This window comes from Lissotriton helveticus, chromosome 2_2, assembly GCF_964261635.1.
Source record: "Lissotriton helveticus chromosome 2_2, aLisHel1.1, whole genome shotgun sequence".
NCBI classification, from domain to species: Eukaryota; Metazoa; Chordata; class Amphibia; order Caudata; family Salamandridae; genus Lissotriton; species Lissotriton helveticus.
The window spans coordinates 319,819,778-319,843,525 of record NC_136060.1 but is presented as its reverse complement, the minus strand read 5'-3'; the positions used below and the strand labels follow the sequence as shown (position 1 = coordinate 319,843,525).

The 23,748-nt window shown below is 45.2% G+C and overlaps 1 protein-coding gene across 1 annotated transcript in view; it reads right to left on the bottom strand.

Moving 5' to 3' along the window:
* CLNK (cytokine dependent hematopoietic cell linker) overlaps positions 1 to 23,748 on the bottom strand; it is a 1,039,166-nt gene that overhangs the window by 401,116 nt on the left and 614,302 nt on the right. The window contains exon 8 of the mRNA XM_078678887.1: positions 10,181 to 10,206. Within this exon, the coding sequence (XP_078535013.1) occupies positions 10,181 to 10,206 (26 nt within the window). The remainder of the gene's footprint in view (positions 1 to 10,180; positions 10,207 to 23,748) is intronic.

The window sequence follows — 23,748 nt, the reverse complement described above, 5'->3', positions numbered from 1 at the left end:
ATCAGGCCCTAAGCCACGTAATGGCTTATTTTAAAGACACCTGGATTGGCAGACTGCATTGTTCAGAACTCAGACACCAACCCAAATTCCAAATACCATAGCGGAATGTCTTTGACAACATCAGAGCACAGGAAGCCAAAATAAACAACGAAGTGGAAGGATTGCAAAATGCCTTCCAATCCGCACTCGGCAGAACCCATTCTACACCATGCAAATTCATTGAAACCCTACAGAAAAAACAAAGCTACCAAGAATTTGGAATGGAACAAAAAGTAACTCACATTTAACCTAAAGTAACCAAACAAAGCAATGGAATGTACAAAATGCTACAATGTAAAGTGAAACTATTAGTTAACAAAGGGGTACACTTCTTAGAAACCCCTATTAGACAAATTCAAATTCCATACACAACACCTAATACACTGAAGTAAAAACCCAAAGCAGTAAAAAAATATTTTTTGACTCATCATTAATCAAACTATCTCTACACATCAGATTCAAACAAATATAAACATAAATTACAGATTAAGTTGCTGACAAAAATTAATATGTATATTAATAAGTAAAAAAACAACACCAAAGTCCCCAACTATCACAATGTATAATATGAATAAAATCAGGTGAAAACAATTAAATAAAACGCATGAAATAGAATACAATAAACAACAATCACATCAAATACAAATTCATCAATAAAAAATATAACATTAACCACCCAACAATAAATAACTTAAGTATGACTTACAGTTTTGTAGCTGCATATCTTTCTCCATCACAATGTAGCCAAAAACACAATCCACCAAAAAGGGACGAATAAATGTAAAGAAGGCCCACAAAAACGGAAAACTGAGACAGGTCTATTAATTATTCATTGAAGTAATCCAAATTCTTAGGGAATCAAAAAAAGCAAAAAATATTAATAGAAAAAACGCTGGAGGAAAACAAGAGAAATTGTAAGAAATCAAGATTAAAAATATTGGTGTGCACGTAACCAAAATGGTTTCCTTTAAAAAAAGAAACGCAACATCCAAATGTCCATAAAATACCTTCTAATCCGTAAACATGTGATAAATGAGACAATATCCACCCACAAACACAGTACATTAAATGTAAAAGTAACGCAACAATGAAGACATACACAGCTAATAGGAAAACAACTTATAATATATAGCAATGATGAAAAAATGGCTCATATTGTGTTTATATGTAACCATATAATTGTTTTTCCTATATGTTATACGATGTATGCAAAACAATCCATTCAATAAAGAAAAAATATATAAAAATACAAAGTATGTTATGTAATTTTATTATCATACAAAGTATGAAAATTAACTGTATGGGTGAAAATTTTACTATAGTGTACATTTTTTTTGGGTGGGGGGGTATGTATTGTAAATGTCATCGTTTTACTGACCAATACCTTATCCAAAATATTTAGATTGAAGTGAGAATAGTAAATGGTACTCCTTTAGTGTCCATGACATTCCTCAAAGATTGGAGTGAGATTACATAATGTGACCCCTTTAGTGTCCAACACCTTTCTAGTTTAAATTGGAGTCAAGATAGTAAATGCAGCCCTTTTATTATCCAACACATTCTGTACAAATAGAGAATGTGATCCCTTTAGTGTCCAACACTTTTCATGAAATTGTTTAGATTAGAGTAGGAATAGTAAATATAACCCCTTTATTATCTAGGAACTTCCACAAAATGGGATAGACTGGGACGGGAATAGCAAATGTAATCTCTTTAGTGTCCAGCACCTACCCCGAAGTCGTAAAGATTGAAGTGGGAATACTAAATGTAACCCCTTTATTATCCACTTTGGGTATAGGTACTGGGTCTTTGGCCTTACTAAGTCATACACTACTGGATCTTGAACTGAACCTCTGTCAGAAATTCTGCTGTGCTGCCTAAAGGACTCAACTGGACTGCTTTTCTGGAAAGACTGCTTTTCTGATTATTGCCTTGCTGGTCCCTGTCTCTGTTTTTATCAAAAGTGTTCTCCAAGCAAAGGCTTGCTGGCTTGCCTCCTGTTACAAAGTCCCAGGGTTAATGACTTCATCTCCCCCATGAGCCTTGCTGGCCAGTTCAATCCAGGGCAGCACAACGCTGCCTGATCTGCAGCAGGGGCGCTACAAAAGTCCAGTGCTTTGCTTATGGACCTGCAACTACCTTCTATTGAGATCAGCACTCTGCGCCGATCAAGTTTACCATGCCTGATACTACAGAGACACCACCACACCTAAGGAAACCCTTTCAGATCATCCCCGCCATGTTGCTGTGGTAACAGGAGCCACCTCAGTATCAACCAACAGCTCAACTTGATGCTGTGCACAGACATTGGCAGCTCGCCTGTTACCTGTGAGAAATCACCATAGCGGTGTGCCTTACAGCACAACCCATCCCATTGCCACACTGGCTGAGAGCCCCCAGTGACTCAGGCACAAACCCCAAGGCTATCACCTCCCTTTGGATCCAGAAACCAGGTACAGTGTGCGTGAGCCAGGTCCACAAGGTCCTCTAAGCCAAGCCACATGCTTGAAGGCGGCTGACACTCATCAAACATACCATTCCCAAATAACCCGTGGAGTGCTTTCCTTCAGGCGTCTCTGTGGAAACACTGCTTTTGGACACGATATTAAGCGTAAGGGATTCTGAGGATTATATACCTTAAGCTGGGGTAGTTTCTCCTCAGTCGAACAAGACCACCAGTAATTAATGATTATGAGTGTTTCTGAAGCACTGTATTTACCTGCATACTTTAAGCAGTCATACTTTTAAAAGCTTTGATTGGATTTTTGTTGTATTTGCCTTGTTTTATTCAGATAAATCTTCTTTATTTTTCTAAACGTTTACCCTGACTAGAGTGGTACTTCATGCCTGACCTGAGTGCATACCTCAGCCAATCAGGAACCCTATTTATAACAATTAGTGCCAAGGATATGTTTTTTTCCCCAATATTTTTGTACTTACAATTAAAAGTATAGAGACACAATATTTTGGTAACCTATATTTTTGACACAATATCTGTGTCAAATGATATTGTTTAACTCGATATTGAATCAGTGATCCCTTTTTGTATTGCTGATCAGCAGCACAAGAAGCAACTCTTAGCAGAGAGGTATCTGGATTCTGGTGTCAGCTAATTTACAGACTTCTTTCCATCGCAGCTTTGTCTTATTAACCTGCAGGAAATAAAAAATAAGAGAGAAGATAGTGAGAAGTGGCCATTTTAGCCAATGCAATACAAGTCATTCTCATTATATGATATACACACATTGTTAGAAATGGGGTCTCTAGTTGGAAGTGGTATGCACTCTGTCCAAATAGGTACCCTTCCTTCTACTCAGGGTAAGGGAGTAAGGGAGTTACACACCCTAGATAACCCATGCTCACCCCCTTGGTAGCTTGGAATGAGTAGTCTGGCCTAGCTCAGAGACAATGTGTACAGTATTTGTACATAACACACACATTAACACAGTTAGAACACTACAAATGGACACCATACCAGTTTAGAAAAAGAAACAATCTTTATCTAAACCAAACAAAACAAAAACGACAAAAATAAAAACGTACACAACTTAAAATATTACTTTGAGAAGTTTTGGCAATTCTGTCCATAGAGCTCTATGGATGCAGTGATTTTACACATAGTACCTTAAATGTGTTACAATCAACAAAGAAAAACAGCCGCAGAGGAGGGAAGCGTTGGAAAACACAGCGATGCATTGATTCCTGAGTCATTTGGGAGGCGATGCATCAGTTCTGCTGCACCAAGGAGAAGTGTTGCATCTAATCAGGACTGTAATGGAATGTGATGCGTCGAAATCCAAAACGGTTCTGGTCTGTGGGTGAGGCGGTGGAATACTGGGCAATGCGTGAGAAAGTCTAGGTGTTGTGGATTGAAGCAGCAGTGAAAAAGGTGCTGCGTCGATTCCCACAACCGCAGACAGGTGATGTGTTGCGCACCGGAAGTGATGTGCCGCTTTGCGAGGTTTCATGTCGCCAGTTCTGAGAGACTGCGTGGTGAGGCTTCACAGGCCTTTGCATCACCTGTTCTGAGGAGCTATCAGCCATGCAGTGAGGCTTTGTGAGGTGTCGCATTGCTTTGCTCCGGTTTCTACAGAGATCAGCTGCAGAACCCACTTCCGAGGCCCTTTGAATGGAGGGAGGCACCTCCGGCAAGGGTAGGACTCACAGATAGCAGAGTCCAGCAGCATCAGCAAAGTTGCACAAGGTCTTTAGTGTCCCTGAGACTTTTTTAACAGGAGGCAAGCATACACAAGCTCTTGGAGAATCTTGGAAACCAGGATACAGAAAGCAAAATGTAGTCCTTTCACAGAAGCAGCAACTGCAAGCCAATCCAGCAAAGCAACATACAGCAAAGGGGAAGTACTCCTCCCAACAGCTCTTCAGCTCTTCTTCTTTGCAGGGTCTTCACTCCAGAGGAATTCTACAAGTCTGGTGTTTTAGGTCCAATACTTATACCCCTTTTTTGGCCATTGAAGTAGGCATTCTTTAAAGGATAGTCTTTGTAGTGCACAAGTTCTTGCTTTGACATGTCATGGCTCCAGACACCCTCCAAGGGAGTGGAGGCAGCATTGTGAGAGGCCACGCACAGCCCTATTCAGGTGTCAGTGACATCTCCTCCCACCTCTCTAGCTCAGGAAGGCCCATGAGCCTGGTAATGGGTAATTAGGGTATGAAGGGCACACCTCAACTCCCTTTGTGTGACTCTCTAGAGTGAATTCACAAACAGGACCCTGTCAGTCTCAACCAGATATTGATTCCACAGGTAGGCAAAGGCACAGGATGTTAAAACAAGAAAATACATACATTCTAAAAGTGGCATTTTAAAACACACAATTTTAAAAACGACCGTCGCTAAAAGATGTGTTTTTAAATTCTGAGCTCAGAGAGCCCAAACTCCAAATCTCCAGCTTTTCCTAATTGAAAGTTACACTTGTAAGATGTTATAAGGTAGCTCCGATTAATAACCTATGGGAGAGCTAGTCCGTAGTGAAAAACGAAATTGCCAGTATTTCACTATCAGGACATGTAGACACCTTTCACATACACTGCACCCTGCCCATGGGGGTACATTGGGCCTATCTTAGGGGTGCCTTACATGTAATAAAAGGGAAGGTTTGGGCCTGGCAATTGGGTCTACTTGTTAGGTTGCATAGCAGTTTAGAACTGAACTAGCAGACACTGCAGTGGCAGGCCCAAGACATGTTTGCATAGCTACTTATGTGGGTGGCTCAATCAGTGCTGCAGACCCATTAGTAGCATTTGATTTACGGGCCCTGGGCACACACAGTGCACTTTACTAGGGACTTACCAGTAAATCTAATAGGCCAATCATGGCTAAACCAATCACCAATGCAATTTAAACAGAGAGCATATGCACTTTAGCACTCATTAGCAATGGTAAATTGCCCATAGTCCTAAAGCTAACAAAAACAGGTCAGAAAAAGTAGGAGGACGAAGGCAAACAGTTAGCTCATAATCCTGCACAAAGGGCCCACAAATTAGATGGAAGAAGGCAAAAGGTTTGGGCATAACCCTGCAAAAAGGGCCAGGTCTAACACACATTTCTGTTAGACAGGACATTACTTAAATTCAGAAAAAGCTAAATAAATAACTGGTCTCCCTCCTGAGCTCATGGGGCCCTTTTGACAGGTGGAGGTCAGGTAAAAACAATTAGAATATTGAAAAACAACAAATATATATATATATATATATCATAACATGGGCTCCTTAAGGGCAATAACATCAACATCCTTGGCAAGAGGTTATAATAGTAGCATAACATGATTACAATCTGGCTCCACAAAAAAAGTTGTATCCCGCATTGTAAGCAAAGTAGGCAGCATGGAGAACAAAGTAAACATGTCTTCATTACCCTGGCTGGAGCACTTTCCTCCCAGAATAAAAACTTCCAGCATTTCAGGGAAAATGTGACTGGGCCCCTACCTTTACACAACACCAGAAAAGCAGCAACAATATTATTAAAAAAAATTCAAACAAGGTAAAAATAAAATTGCAATACAGCATCATGGCCAATTTCAGAAAAGATTCAAATAAACTTTAACAGTACCCCAAACACAAAGAGTCCACGCCAGCAATTACCCATGCAAAAAACTTTTAGAATTTGCAGAAAACCACATTAATCAACGATCGTACACATAGAAAAATATATATGGCACGTCAGCAATGAGAATGTATAAATATACATTACAAAATACATCAATGGCCCAGAGAAGACCAGGCCTCAAACAGTAACACACCACAGTGTAATGACACATCTGGATACAAATCACAAAAATAAATAGAAATTAAAAAAATATATTTAATCCCTAGCCTCCACCATCCAAAAATGCCCACTGACTTTACATTCTTTTGTCAATCCCACGTGGGCTTGCCTGCACCACGTACTCCAACCCCGGGGCCATAAGCAACAAACAAACAAAATGAAAGCATCAATAAAGGAACACAAATAATGGTGCCTGCCTGCCTCAAACAACAAACATTTTGCAAAGTACTGCAATGAACATTTGGCTCCCAAAAAGTTAAAATTCCATGGCTGGAATGTGCAGCAGAAGTTGGAGACAAAGGATGAGTGATGCTTTCCCTCTAAAATTCAAAGTGACTAAGAGCTCAACAAAGTCGAGGAAGAGGTCTTCAGGACAGGAAGAGGAAGTTAATATTCTATATGCAGTGGCCTACCTCTCGATGAGACTATGAAAAAAATGTATTTTGCCCTACAACAATTACCTAAATGGTTCACCAGGGTAACAAGTCAACTCAAAGTGAATGTTCAAGTTAATTTTAGATCTGTGCCAGGTGCGGCGGTCCCAAAACAGTCCAACCGCCTAGTTACGGAGGTCGGACAGCTGGTGCAGCGTCCGTGACCACCAGCACACCTACACCACGGAACTCGCAATCAGGCCCTAAGTCTGAATCATATGTTTGTGTCAAAGGAGAACAGCTCTATTGCAGATAACATCAGTTCCATCAGCATGCTTCACTGTGTCACCCTTTTGAAGTGTGTTTAGATTCTCAGCATGGCCAGCAGAGGAAGCCTTCACCATGCATAAAGGAATCTTGTGAGTGGGACTGTACTAGAAGGAAGGTCCCCTCAGCTGTTCAGTCAATATAGATGCATTCACCAAGTGAACAATGTTCTAGTGGCTGACTAAGGTGCTTCTTTGAGTGTTTTCCACCTTATGATCTCAATGAGAATGATATGTAACCCACATTTTTAGGGTAAGTGGGTTCATCATTCCTAAGACTCATAATAGTTGGGGCTCTCTCCGACTAACCACGTTTTCTGCGATTGTAACATTAATAATTCATAACTGTTACTAATGTCAATTACTAAAATAAGAATAGATTATTGGTATATAAAACTAAAAGTTATCTTACGTCCTCATATTTAGAGAAGTCATAAATTGCTGAAAGCTCTGTGGTTATTCAACTACAGCTACACAAGAATTGAACTAATCATTATAATTATTACAGTCCTAGTACTGCTTTCATATTACTTTCATTGGATTTTTCAATAAATCAATACCCTTTTTACACTGTCACTCTGTTCAAAATTAAGCATCGCTCCACAATGAACATATAGTAATACTTGTTATGCAAATGCTATGGATGGTAACTAAGCTGTATTCTCAAGCTGCTTTCAGTCTCACAAATAGTTTAGACACTAAGAGGCATATTTACAAGTGAATGGTGAGAATATAGCATGCTACAACGCATGCAAATACATTGCGTTCAGTAACAATGCGGTTGTTACAACGACCGTGGTGTTACACGCGATGCCATTACTACGCAAGTCATTACATCGACTTGCAGTAGATGGCACTGTAACATTAGGAATGCATATTTACTATTCCAACTCCAGCCTACGCAACAGTAGGGAAGGTGTTGGAATAGTAAGCATTGTGCAGCTCACACAGAAGTTGCAAGTCTTAATTTGTTTCAGCATTGTTTATGCGCAGGAAGTGACACTACCTGCACATAAACAATCATTCATTGTGATTTGATGTTTCTTATGTGTGCTGCACAATGCAGTACATGTAGAAACAGCAAAAACAAAGAGAAATTCAACATTTCTCCTCGCTTCACCCTGTTAAGACCAGGTTTTCCCTGGTCTCAATCTTGGTGCTGCCCCATTTTTACACCAAACTTGTAAATAGGGGGCAGTGTCAAAATCAATGGGTGATGTGGCAGAACGCCCACCGCAACACACATTGCCCTCCCATTTCAGGCTAAGTGTAGTGAGAAAGGGAGCCTTATTTACAAGGCTGCGTTAAGCCACGTTAAGTGGCTTAACATCACCTGGTAAATAAGGCAAAGAGCTTATCGCCACAGGAACTTTGCAAAAAGTGACATTCCTCTGGCGATAAGCCCTTGTAAAAATACCCCAAGGTTTATAATGATAGGGAATTACAACTTAGAAAGGGGAAACAAAGAGGAGTGCACAAGCATGGCTGGTATAAGCCTGGAGCGCCAACATTCCAATATTTCTTTGTTCACAGCTCTGACTGTGAACAAAGGCTTCCAGAAGCCTGAGGGGATTTCAATCCCCTCGCGCTCCCTGAAGGCTTTGTTTTATTTGTTAGAACATTCTGCCCTGTAGTGGCAGATTGTTCTAATAGCCTTATAGCCCTTTGTAGGAGGGCTATGCCGGCTATTAAAGTCCCGCTGCAATGGTCATTGCATACTATATTTGTCACCCAAACCCATAAATAACACCCACTTGAAAGTTCAATGAGATGAAACAATAGAATGTAAGAATACCTTCGCCAGGTCAACGATATGAATGAATAGTGTGAGAGAGTGATTTTACCAGGGGAGCCCTCACGATGTAGCAGATGCCAGTGGCACCACCGCCATGAAACAGTCCTAGCATTGATGTGGTCACACATGGTCATCAAATACTAGAGGTGGGTGCTATTTTGCTCTGTAGATGTGCACATTCTAGTCAATTCTTGGGCACGTTTGATTTTCCTGACCTCTTTGCTAATGGAATACTGGCAATGATATAGAAGAGCATGATGTGCACAGCACACCTTGTAACTGTCCACCTAAAGTAAAAAAGATGGGGTACTTCACATTTAAATGCTGCCCAATACCATTATTTGGAGTTTAGAGGTTACGCATATAATCACAAATTGGCTGTCCACAATAAAACCCTAAATTGACATCAAAGCTAATCAGATGAGTCAATAATAATCAGTAATTCCACCTAATGAATTTTGATTGACTTTTACTAACCATACTGTGTTATTTTGTCAGGCTAGTGCTTAATTTGTAAAATAGGTGCCAGGACCCAAAATATTGATCAGAGGCCAGTGGCCTGCTCTATCAAATGTCCACAGCCAAGGTTGCATGGTTTTGATTACACCTCATAACTACCTGCCTCTTTACCTCATTCCTGTAGGCTGTATTTCAACCCTGATTTATCCCTCTGTCATTTTTTTTCAGTGTATCTTTTTTTCCCGTTTGTTGGTTTTTCTTTCTCTTCTGCTGTGTCAAAGTATGATGATGAAAAATAAGTACGGGTCCAGGAGGGCCCAACCTGCAAGCACCGGCTCAAATTAAACACCGGCCACACCGTTTCTGATATATTTTATCAGTTCGGGGAAGATGGTCTGATTAGTCAGTAAGCAAGGGCTGACATCATTGTAGTACATTCTAGCTAAATTCTCCCGGGAAATGGTTATCTTCTGTGCAAAGGGACTTTCTTTACACACTCAAATACCTGTGCCTGTGATATTCGAAATGGTATTTGGTACTTAATTTGATTTTACTATGAAATTAAAAAAGAACATTTGTAAATTAACACTAGCTGACAAGTGATGGACTATTACATTTTAGTTTGTGTATAAATGCATTTCATTCTTTTCTGATAAATTGGCGTTTGGCAATGCAGAGAGATATGGAGCATTTTGTTATTAATAATCATAATGGTAGGCATGCGTTTTCTCTTCATCTTTCTTGAACAAACAAAACCGATTTGTGGAAAAACAATGATTATAGTTATAGGTTTTATAGATGAAAGAGAATACATGTAAAATGCAAATATTATGAAGAACAGATATACATGAAAAAATATAGAAATGTCAGCAAATTAATGCTATAAAGTTGTAATGATATTTACCTTCATTTCACACTTGATTGCTGCCTCTGCAACGATCATAAAAATAAAGCATATTAGGCACAGCGCATTTATTTCATTTATATAAATGTGTAATTTTTTCAAGAAAGCTGTAGAAGCAAATATTTTTTTTTCATTAGTCCTGCCGTTCGTTGTTAGCTATTTTCAGAATAAGTAGTGGGCGCCTGCCCCGTGATTGTATTTTTTAGGAAAGACATTTTGATCCATACAAAAAAAGCCAGCAACTTTCCAATCCTATTAGATTCTTCAACAATGATAAGTGTCCGTCCAAGGAACTGGGGAGGGTTTAAGGATGGGGAGTAGACTGTAATAACACACATCCTGTTGGAAGCAACCTGGAAGAGCACATGAGCCCTTGATTTTATGACCTGACTATTCAAGTTGTGGATATTAATGCCAATGGAAATGTTATCATATGACCAGTGGGATGAACCCAAGACATTTGAAGCTGCGTTGAAACCAGTAATGGACTATTTGCAAGACAAAACACCTAATCCAAAATGTTCAAGAATGTGGACATTAAAATGTAATTGTGCCACAGATGGGTTGCCCTAGAGTATGGGTACTCACAAACCTTCTCGCGGGGGCCAAATGTACTGTGTAGTTTGTGGCCGAGGGCTGCACCGGTAGGGGATCGAGTAAAAAAAAAATAACTATGACCATGAGGTCGAACAGAGGCCCCTGCAGTGGACGCATTAGTCCACTGAGCCACCTGACCTGGGAGAGGGTTGACACACATGCATGCATGCACACATGCATGCACACACACACACGTTCCCCCAGCAGGAGAGTGGAGAAACAAACAGGGACATCTTAAGGATTTTCGAGTCCCTGGGCCCCTGTTCAGAAGAAGTTTGAATTTATGAATTATTTTAAGCTCATTAATGCCCTCCTAGGCCTGGGCAATGATAGTATACAGGTGCAATTGTCCAAATTCTAAATGTTTTTCAGGGTTAGTGATGTGTGTTATCAATATTGTAACACATCAGCAGTTCACTATTTTTGCTTCCCATAATATCTGTGATACACTCGACGATGAAGCAATAGTCACACAATTGTTGGACGAAATGCAGAACAAATCAAAACATTCTCCCCCGTCAAGAGATCTGGGTTAAATCCATCATTCTTTTGCTCACCATGCCACCCCAATTTAGACCTGGCCATACGCAAATCCATTTTTACCCCGTGCCTCATGGGAACAGTCCAGCCCGAACTGCCAAGCCAGGTCCTCCGTGGACCGGAAACAAGCATCCTAAGACCGGTTTTGGGGTTTCACCCCTCTTCAGCCAGGATAGCTAGATTCCAGTGGCACAGTGAGCCCAGGACACACGTCTGGGCATACCTGGCGCACTTAGAGCGACAAAGCAATAGACAATTGATGGACGGAATGCACAACAAATCAAAACATTCACCCCCAGGCAAGAGATCTGGGTTAAATCCATCATTCTTTTGCTCACCATGCCACCCTACTTTAGACCTAACCAATGCAAATCAATCTTGACCCTGTGCCTCATGGGAACAGTCCAGCCCGAATTGCCAAGCCAGGTCCTCCCTGGACCGGAAACAAGCATCCTAGGACCGGTTTCGGACCTGTCATTCTGAGCTAATAACTTAATCTCCCCGTGCCTAACAAAAATGAATGTGGCCTTATGTAATACAATTGTTGCTCATGTAAAGCGCTCTGATATCCGATACCTTTGTGCTATAAAAAACTCCGGAAAAAAATAATATATATTATGTAGGCATGTGATGAGTGGGTCTAGTGAGGCTGGGGTAAGGTGTTTATGGAGCACAATGTAATGGAATAAATCGTCTCCAGTGACTTTAATTAGTATTAGTTTTATTACATGCAAATAAATGGAAAGCACATGAGGCATCTATAGTATATGTTAATGTGTTATGGCAATAGTTGTAAAGAGTGGTCCTTATCTAAAAAAGGGCTACACAGTCAACATGAGCCTGTGTGTTGCTTTGCTGGATTGGCCTGCAGTTGCTGCTTCTGCTTAGGAGAGGAAAAGGACTGAACTTTACTTTGTATCCTGCTTTTAAAGTTTCTTCAAGGTTTTTTGTATGCTTGCCTCCTATTAAGACGTCTCAGGGCGAGCTAAGACTTCACCTGCAACATCCCTGAACCTCACTTCTGGGAGTTCTGACCTGCCAAATGGTGCCAATTCCAGGTCTGGGCCCTTGAGGTTGCTCCAACTGCAAAGATCTGTGTGAAACCATCATAATTGATGCCTTGGCCTTCCAGCTCCTGTTTCTCCGATGCATCACTGCTGTGCTGGAGAAATTTCCACGTACCTCTGCCGTGTGGATGAGGAAATTGGCGAAGTGCCTGCCCACGGCCAAAGAAACCACTGCAGCCTGAGTTCAGTGCACCGTGTCTCTGAATTTCGAGACCACCACACTGACTTAGATGCAGGCCCTGCTGTGTGGCTGTCAAGATGGACCGCGCCTGAAGAAACCAACACAGTGCCTGTTTGTCACTGCTGCATCGATCTCTAGCGCGTCCAGATTTCCACGCATCACACCTGTGCGACAGGTTTCCTGACTCATCCCCCACAGACCAGAATCATCTTAGATTTCGACACATCGCTTCCCCCTACAGTCCAGATGCGACGCAACACTTCTCAAGCGTGCAGCAGAACTGATGCATCGCCTCCACAAGCCTCCAGGAACTGACGCATCACTGTGTTTTCCAACGCTTCCCTCTGTTTTGCCTTGTGGAATTTTACGCATTTAAGATACTTTGTGTTAGATCACCACATCCATAGAGTCTATAGACAGAATTGCTTGAATCCTTATAAGAGTCATATTTTGAGTTTTGTATGTTGGATTTTTGTTGCTTTGGTCTTGTTTGGTTTAGATAAAGATACTTTATTTTTCAACCTGGTGTGGTGTCCATTTGCAGTGTTTTCACTGTTTTACTGTGTGCATTATGTACACATACTTTACATATTGCCTTTGAAATAAGTCTGACAGTTCATGCCAAGCTACCAAGGGGGTGAGCAGGGGCTATCTGGGTGTGTAACTCCCTTATCCAGACCAGAAAGTGTGGTCCCTACTTGGACAGAGTGAAAGTCACTTCCACTAGAGACCCCCATTTCTAACATTGGTGATCAGCAGTGATTATAGGACTTGTATGTGTACTTTGACATACAGTGATTGGTTTACACTACCACATACTGCTTTTTGATTTTTCATGTTTTTGTGATAACCATTGAAGTATTCACGCAGCATGTCTCTGTCTGGTCACCCAGTGAGGTGACAAAATTGGTGTTTGAGATTGAGAAGTTGCAGTCTTACAAAGTGGATCAGCTCAACATTTTTGCAAAGATTTTGGAGGTCTCATTAGAGGCTCCGCTAGAAAGGAGGAGCTGCAAAATGCGCTGAGGGTCTGGTGGACAGCCGGAGCAGCTGGGGAGGCTGATAATGAGAATGTGAATCTGTACCTCGGGTAGGTCACTTCCCCTCCGCTGCAGCTCCGCCTTCCTGACAACTTTTGCAGCCTGCTCCTCCGTCCAGATCGGCACTCTCCTGCCCTGCACGAGCGCCTCCTGGACTACCTGTGCCTTGGTTGTGTGCCCCATGCGCCTGCCCGCCCCCTTCTCTTTTTTGTACCCCCGAGTGAGTGAGTGTTATTTCCTGGTTCTTCCGTCGGGCTCCTCAGCCCCGTCTTTCCCCGTCTTTCCCCGCCCCCCCTACACCCATTGGCTTCTTCCCTCCCGCCTCCCAGCTGACCCCTCCTCCCCTCCTATGGAGACCGCTGCGCGGCTGCACCGATTGCGCACCAAAGGCAAGCCCGTCTACGCCCGTCCACGCCTGGACCGCGCCCAGCGCCAGGAACCCTGGTCCTCAACGATGCCAGCCCACCCGACGGACCTACGACGCCGCCACTCTCCGCACACTCAACGCCGGCCGGAACCCCGCCTGCTACCGAGCCACCCCAAAACGCACCCACGGACCCTTCACCTGCCAAGCCTGCCAATTCACCTGCCTTCGAACCTGCACCGCACCCGCCAAGCCGAGCACCAGCAACAACCACCTCAAGTGCATCTCGCTTAACCCCCGCTCCGTCCACAGGCACGCCGTCGAACTCTGGAACCTCCTCGACACAACATCACCAGACGTCGCCTTCCTCACAGAAACCTGGATGAACGCCTCCTCAGCCCCGACATCGCCATAGCCATCCCGGATGGCTGCAAGATCACCCGGAGGGACCGCGTCAACCAAACCGGAGGAGGCATCGCCATCGTCCACAGAAACACCATCCGCATCACGACCAACTCCGAGGACACTCTCACTGCCGCCGAGCACCTTCACTTCCAGATACACACTGACCCCAAAACCACCCTCAGAGGCACTCTCATCTACAGACCCCCGGGACCATGCACACAATTCAGCGAAGCCATCGCAGACTTCATCAGTCCACACGCCCTCACCTCATCAGACTACATCCTCCTAGGGGACCTCAACTTCCACCTAGAGAACAATAATGACAGCAACACCGCCGCCCTGCTGGACAACCTCGCCAACCTCGGACTCAAGCAACTGGTGAACACCCCCACCCACTATGCCGGCCACTCGCTTGACCCCGTCTTCTCCTCCAGCAAGCACATCTCCTTCCGCCACTCCTGCGGACTACACTGGACAGATCACAGCTGCGTCCACTTCAACTTCAGGAGAACCACGACCCACCACCACCCGCAGCAGGTCCCCCCGCAGAAACTGGAGCAAGATCACCGCCGACCAGCTCACCACGGCCCTCAGCCAGAACCCACCCACCAACACGACGGACCCCAGCGAAGCAGCCCGCAACCTCACACAGTGGCTCACCACCTGCGCCGACGACCTCGCACCACTGAAGAACCCTCCCAGCAGATCCGGCAGCAGGAAAGCCTTGTGGTTCACCAACGACCTCGAAAACTCCAAGAAAACCTGCCGCACCCTCGAGAAAGCCTGGCGCCACAACCAGACAACAGATAACAGATAACATGACAGCCCTCAAGAACGCCACCCGAAAACACCACCAGCTGATCCGCACCACCAAAAGGACAACATTCAAAGAACGACTGGACAACAACATCCTCTTCAGCATCGTTAAAGAGCTCTCCAACCCCAGCGCCTGCAACAACGCTATCATACCCTCGCAAGACCTCTGCGACTCACTCGCCTCGTTCTTCCACCGCAAGATCGCCGACATACACAACAGCTTCGGCGCACAGATCACGCACCCAACCACCGAACCAACGCCCCCCACCACCACCCTCTGCACCTGGACCCCTGTCAGCACCGAAGACACCACCCACCTGATGAGCGCAATCCACTCCGGCTCCCCAACCGACCCCTGCCCACACCACATCTTCAACAAAGCCGACTCCATCATCGCACCCCAGCTCCGGAACATCATCAACAGCACCTTCGCATCCGCCACCTTCCCGGAGAGTTGGAAACATGCCGAGCTGAGCACCCTCCTGAAGAAACCACCGCGGACCCCACGGACCTCAAGATCTTCCGCCCCATCTCGCTCCTCCCCTTTCCAGCCAAAGACATCGAGAAGACCATCAACAGACAACTCTCCGCCTTCCTCGAGACCAACGGATCCCTCGACCCATCACAGTCCGGTTTCCGAGCAAACAACAGCACCAAGACCGCTCTCATCGCAGCTACCGACAACATCAGATCCCTGCTCGACAACGGGGTAACTGCTGCCCTCATCCTTCTAGACCTCTCAGCAGCCTTCGACACCGTATGCCACCGTCCCCTGATCCAGCGCCTCAGCAACACCGGAATCCAAGGAGCGGCCCTGGAGTGGATCATCTCGTTTCTCGCCGGAAGAACCCAGAGAGTCCGCCTCCCCCCATTCCGTTCCGCTGCCACCGAAGTCATCTGCGGCGTCCCGCAAGGATCCTCACTCAGCCCCACCCTTTTCAACATCTACATGAGCCCTCTTGCTGCCATCGCACCCCAACACAACCTTAACATCATCTCCTACGCCGATGACACCCAGCTGATCCTCTCCCTCACCAACGACCCCGCCACCGCCAAAGCCAGCCTCCAGGAAGGAATGAACGTCGCGGAATGGATGAAGATCAGCCGTCTGAAACTAAACTCAGACAAGACGGAAGTCCTCATCCTCGGACCATCCCCTTCCGCCTGGGATGACTCCTGGTGGCCCCCTGCACTGGGCACCGCACCCAAGCCAATGGACCATGCACGCAACCTGGGCTTCATCCTGGACTCCTCCCTCACGATGACCAAGCAAGTCAACGCCGTCTCGTCTTCCTGCTTCAACACCCTGCGCATGCTCCGAAAGATCTTCCTGTGGATCCCCACCGAAACCAGGAAGACGGTCACCCAGGCCCTAGTCACCAGCCGTCTGGACTACAGGAACACCCTCTACGCTGGAACCACAGCCAAACTCCAGAAAAACTCCAGCGCATACAGAACGCTTCTGCACGGCTCATCCTGGACATCCCTCACCACAGTCACATCTCTGCCCATCTGAAAGACCTGCACTGGCTCCCCGTCACCAAGAGGATCACGTTCAGACTCCTCACCCACGCACACAAGGCTCTCAACGACATGGGCCCGAAATACCTCAACAGCCGCCTCACATTCTACACACCCACCCGCCAGCTCCGATCCACCAGCCTCGCCCTCGCCTCCGTCCCACGAATCCGCAAATCCACCGCCGGAGGAAGATCCTTCTCCTACCTGGCGGCCAAGACATGGAACTCCCTCCCCACCCACCTTCGGATGACCCAGGACCATCTCTCCTTCAGAAAGCAACTCAAGACCTGGCTGTTCGAGCAGTAGCAATTCCCTCCCCTCCAAGCGCCTTGAGACCCTAGCGGGTGAGTAGAGCGCTCTACAAATTTGCTGATTGATTGATTGATTGAGTTTTGCTTTGTATACTGCTTGTGATGTTTCTCCAAGTGCTTTTGTGCTTGCCTCCTATTAAGAAGTCTCAGGGCCAGCAAAGACTTCACCTGCAGCATCCCTGAACTCTACTGCTGGGAGTTTTGACCTGCCTTGTGGTGCCAATTCCAGTTCTTGGCCCTAGGAAGTTGTCCCTGCGCTAAAGATCTGCTTGAAACCATTAAAATCGATGCATGGCCCTTCCAGTGCCTGTTTTTACGATGCAGCACCACCGTGCAGGAGAAATTTCCACGCACCACCACCGTGCGACTGAAGCAATCGACACAGCACCTGCCCATGGCCAAAGAAACAACTGCAGCCCGAGTTCAGCGAGCCATGTCTCCGAAGACCGAGACTACCGCACTGACTCTGATGCAGGCCCTGCTGTGTGATTGAAAAGATCGACACATTGTGGGACGGCTGCCGAAGAAACCAACACTGTGCTACGTGCTATAGAAACACAGGTTAACCCAATAAGTCACTGGGACCTGGGTGAGTTAGTAATACAGACAAAGTGGTCCCAGAAACAGAAGCAAATAAGCTAAAATTCAATAATATTTCAGCTGAATCCAAAGAAAGTATCACAACATTGTTTTTAATCACAACGTGTACAAATATTCAATAAAAACGCTCTTCATAGGATACATCAATATTTGATCATAAATAGTGCCCCTAATGGATGGGAAAGGGAGGGATGGTGTGGTGGAAAGTGTGGGAAAACTAAACAAGTGACAGAACAATGGTCGGTTTGACCTCAATGTAAAATTGCTAACAATAAATTAACAAAAACTAATGATCAAGAATTCATAAATTAATATCACAAGCTCATGCCTAAAAACAAATCCACAAATGATAAATGAGGAAAAAGGCTGAGGGTAGGGAAAGTGTTGACGTTTCGACCCAATTTGATGCAGGCGTAGGATAGGGCCTTGCTAGAGGGTTTTCATCAGGACAAGGATGCAGGAGGGGCAATAGATATTAATGAATGGTGCACAGGGCGGTGACTTTCAAGGATGGAGAAACATGTGGGTCTAGATAGGCAATTTGCAGAGTAGACAGCAACGAAGTATAATGTCCACAGTTCAATTTATCTCGATATTGATGCGTGGTTGCGTGGTAACTAAGGAATCCGCCACATAGGTCAGGATCCTGCGATAGGCAGCTGAGCCGCTAACCCAGGCGGATGTAGAATCAGTGTCTTGTGACTACAGACCGCCGCAAAAGTTACTTCGGTCCGAATTCTGTAAACAGGACGTTGTAGGACTTTAACGGGGGTCTGGCACGCTAGATCCACGTTTAGACAAACCAACACAGCCCCTCTTTGGCACTGCCGCATTGATCTCCTTACATTCATATTTCCACGAATCACACATGTGCAACAGGTTTCTTGAGGCATCACCCACAGACCAGAACTGTCTTGGATTTTGATGCATCACTTCCCCCTGCAGTCCGGATTTGATGCAACACCTCTCCTGCGAGCAGCAGAACTGACGCATCGCCTCCCCAATGACCCAGGAACCAACGCATCACTGTGTTTCCCAATGCTTCCCTACTCTGTGGCTGTTTTGCTTTGTGGATTTTGAAGCAGTTGTGGTATTTTTGTGAAATAGCCGCATCCATAGAATTCTATGGACAGAATTGCTTAAAACCTTTTTAACGTCATATTTTGAGTTTTCTATGTTGGATTCTTGTCATTTCATTCTTGTCTCATTTAGATAAAGATTCTCTATTTTTCTAACCTGGTGTGGTGTACATTTGTCGTGTATTTACTGTGTTATTGTGTGGGTTAAGTGCAAATAAATTACACATTGCCTCTGAGGTGTGCCTGACAGCTCGTGCCAAGCTACCAAGGGGGTGAGCAGGGGTTATCTGGGTGGGTAACTCCCTCATCATGACTAGAAGGAAGGTTCGCTACTTGGACAGGGTGCAAGCCACTGCCAACTAGAGACCCCCTGTTAGAACTGGGGGTCTCTAGTTGGCAATGGTATGCACCTTTGACTAAATAGGGACCCTTGCTTCTAAGTCAGCGAAAGGGGATTACACTACTGGATAACCACTGCTCACCTCCTTGGGAGCTTGGCGCGAGCAGACAGGCTTATCTCAGAGGCAGTGTGTTAAGCATTTGTGAATACATACAGTAATACAGTGAAAACACTACAGATGGACACCACACAGGTTTTAAAAATAAGTATTCTTTATATAGACTTAACACAAGACCACAAACGACAAAAATACACAATACTGTACTTAAAATAGATTTACAGATGGTAGAAGTCACTAAGTTAAAGTTGATGATAAATGCAACACAGTTCTCACAAAAGTACCTGGATGCGTAACGCAAAACAAACAAAAGGCTCGCAGAGTGGGAGATGCATCGGTTCCTTGCTTCGGGGGATACGATGCGTCGCACCTCAATGCTTGCGCTTTCAGTGGAACGGACAGAAAGGGCAGGTTACTGTGACCGTATGGAGCATCATTTCAGGGTCTTATCACAGTACCCTGGATATTGAACTCCAATCTTCTGGATTACTTGACAGAAACCTAGATTCATTGATTGGCCTTATTATGGCTTCCCATTAATTTGATACACACTTGCTGTTTGACAGCGTGACTAAGACTTACTTTCTGCCGAATGATCGTTTCACAATATTAATAGTTTTTGGACTTGTTTCCAATACACATACAATTCGACTCCAGGCAATGCGACAAAGGATCGAGTGTATTTAACGTATAGACGTATTAACAAACGTCTGGGAGGACCAAGCGCCTGTGCCATAGACGCAACAAAGAAAGATAAGGACCTGAAGCAGGCATTAGAAGTGAGCTTTGAGGATTCGAATATGGACCCAGGATTCTTTACATATACGGGACAATTGAGCCAATGAAAATGATCAGGCTCCTGTGTGAACAATATCTAAGCCTTGAGGAAGTCACGGTGGTGACGAAACGCGTGTTGGCTGTCTTTGATGTTCTACACGACAAGGACAGGCTTTCTAAGCACATCATAGAAATAATTAGCTTCATGAATGTTTTGATACTTGATGTAGTGTCAATGATCATGTTTTTTGATATCTATTAGTGAATAAATCACTTCAATGAATGATCAATTTTTGCTCTCCTGAACCTTTCCTGTAGCAGGAGGTATCTCCCTACATCATGGTGTTTCCTTGTTTTGAGAGACTCATATACTAAATTGTACATGTAAATAATTAGAGTGCCGGGGTTACCATTCCTGTATAGAGTTGGAGATGCGTTGGCTCCTTGCTGCAGGGGAGACAATGCTTCGCGCCTCAATGCTTGCGCAGAGTAGGGGAGGCATCTTGGTACTTATCGGAGAGGAGGTGATGCATAGATTCTCATACTGCGGCCCAGTTACGGCAAGATGGCGCCTTGATGCGACGACGTGAAGACGATGTGTGCATGCCTGGTGGCCGTGCAGCGACCTCTGTAGCCTTGGAGCCGCAACAGGCCCTGCAACATGCTTCTCCGGTGATGCGACGGTGACCTTGCGGCGGCGGCATGCTTCTCCGGTGATGCGTCAGGTAACAGCTTTGACGAAGGCACGCTTCTCTGGTGATGGGGCGGTGACCTCTGCGGCGGAGACGCGCTTCTTCTCGATGCGTCGCGCTTCCAGCTCCCAGCGACATGCACGCTTCTGCAGACAGAATTCACAGCAAGGAAATTCAGAGGGTAGCTGGTGGTGAAGTCTTTTGTCCCTGAGACTTCAGCAGGAGGCAAGCACAAGTTCAAGCGCTTGGAGTAATATTCTCCAAGATGATGAAAGTTTTTTAAAAATTCCTTCTCCTTTCCTTGGCAATAAAGAAACCACTGCAGGCCAACCCAGCAACACAGCACACTGGCAGAGGGGGCAGTCCAAACTCCTGCAGCTTCCTTGGTTCTTCTCCTTGGCAAAGGGTTTGTCTAGTTGTTCCTGAAGTGATCTAAAGTCTTGGGTTCTGGGTCTCCATATTTATACTGCAAAATCCTTTGTCCTCTGAAGGCAGAGGGGCCTTTGCCTAGTCCAAACCAGTTCTGGTCAGTCTTGGAGTACTTTGTTGCAAGACTCCTTCTTTCCTTTCACTGTGTAGGCTAGGGACATCAGACACACCACAGGAGGTGGAGCTAGCATTGTGGAGGGAAGGCACAGCCATATTCAGGTCCCAGGTGCAACACATCCCAACCATCTACATGCAGATCTCTCTATTCAGCCCTGTGCTGACTCACCTTGTCTCCTGGAATTCCCAAGCCACTGTCACTCAAACTCCAGACGAGGAATACCCAACTTAGCAGAGGCAGGCTTGGATAGTTAGCAAGAAAATACCTACATTCTAAAAGTGGTTTTTTTCAAACACAGAATGTTAAAATCAACTTTACTAAAAGATGTATTTTATCATTCTGAGTTCAGACATACTAAGTTTGAATTTCTACCATGTTCCCTGGGTCAGTTAGGATTATAAGGTGTTATAATTAAACTGCCCATTCTGGCCTATGGGGAACAGGTAGCCTTGCAATAGTGAAAAACGAAAATGGCTGTAATTCACATTAGGACATGCCACACACACTAGGGCATGTCCTCCCTTATACTTTCAATGCACCCTGTCCTTGGGCCTACCTTAGTGGTGGCTGATATGAAGAAAGAGGAAGGTTTAGGGACTGGCAAGTGGTTGCACTTACCAAGTCAGCATAGCAGTACTAGACTGCACACAGGCTCTGCAATGGCAGGCCTGAGACACACTTTACAAGCTGCTTCTGTGGGTGGCACAACCAGTGCTGCCATCCCACCAGCAGCATTTGCTTTACAAGCCCTAGGCACACATGGTGCACCGTACTAGGGTCTGTCAGTAAATCAAATAACCCAATCATGGAGTCACTAATGAATACATCAATTTAACATAGGGAGCACTTGCACTGTGGCACTGAATAGCAGCGGCACAGTGCCCAAAACATCTAACCAGCAAAACAGATCAAAAACAGAGGAGGCAATCAGTACAAAATGGAAGGGAGACTCACCCCAATGATACCAGGTCTAACACTCCCATTTCTAAGAGTTCATGTCACAGAAACTTCTTGAAAGTGCAAGATGAAAACCTATGCTGATCAGCGCCGACACACCCAGGAATTGGTCTTCCATAAAGGGTACTGGGTACTGGTTGAACGTAAATGGAAAACGGACACTCCATTTGCTGTTGACATATGGTGACTGCACATTGTCTTGGAAAGTCTATCACAAGGGACTTATCACATTTTAAACATTTGTCTTGGTGTCCGTCTGCTCCTGAGAATGTGAGCAAGGCATCCCTGTCTGAATGTCCAGATCAAGCATCTTAGCCTGTGTCATCTGTGAACAATCAATATGCCCCTCAACGACCTCATACCCCCTGTTAGAAATGGGGGTCTCTAGTTGGCAGGTTGTTACCCTATCCAAGTAGGGACCCTTTGGAGCCGAAACCACTGGGCTGGCCCAAGGACTGTTGGAGGGCACCCCTAACACTAACATCTTAGAGACTTCTTCTTTGATGCTAGCTCTGACCCTGTCAGTCATCATGTAAATATTGTGCTTCACAGGAAGATTGTCCCCAGTGTCCATGTCATGGGTACACCAAGGGGTGACACCTGAGGTCAGGGTGAACAGGGTGGCAAACTGCCCCAACAACTGGTGACAGTCACTCTGCTGTTCTGGGGTCATTGTAGGGGATAGAATCACACCTTCCATTGACTCATCATATTCTTTGGTTGACAGGAGGTAAGGAAGAGGCTCACTCTCCTCCTCGATCCCATCATTTGTTGCCAAGAGCATGCTCACTTCAAACCTCTCAAAGTGCAGTTTGAGGTGGTTCACTTGGGGGCCCCTGAAAGGGTTCATGGGAAACTGCAAATTCACAAGTTAGGTGACATTACTTTTGCACTCAACCTCCTCAAAATGCCCTGTCCATTTGTCCTGAATAACCCACACTTTCTAGCCAGGCTGCAACTCCACCAGAGTGGCATTCTGGTCATATCAGCGTGTCATCTCCTCCTGGCTTGCTTCTAGGTTCGCCTGAGCGAGTTTCCTGGAGAGGGAAGTTTGGATCCTGAAGGCCAGCATGTAGCTAAATACGTCCTGGGGAGTTTTCCTGGGAGTGGTTTCCCAGCCTTCCTTGACAAATGAGAGGTTCTCTCACAGGGTGAACATACAGAAACTCAAAGAAACCGAACCCTAAAGACTTATGTGGTACCTCCCTGTATGCAAAGAGAAGGCATGGTAAGAGGACATTCCACTTATGCCTCGTGGGTTCTGTTAGACCCTTGATCATTCCTTTTAGGGTTTGGTTGAACCTTTCTACCAACCCATTACCTTGGGGGTGGTAAGGAGTAGTGAACTTGTAAGTTATACCACACTTCTCCCACAGGTATGTCATATACTTCAATATGAAATTGGTATCCTGGTCAGATACCACCTCTCTGGGGAACTCCATGTGGGAAAAAATCCCAAATAACGCCCAGCCCACCACTGACGCCTTCGTTGTCCTGAGAGGGATAGCCTCTGGGTACCGGGTGGCATGGTCCACCAAGACCAGGAGATACCTGTTGCCCATGGCTGTCTTCAGATCTAGTGGTCCCACAATGTCTATCCCAACCCTCTCAAAAGG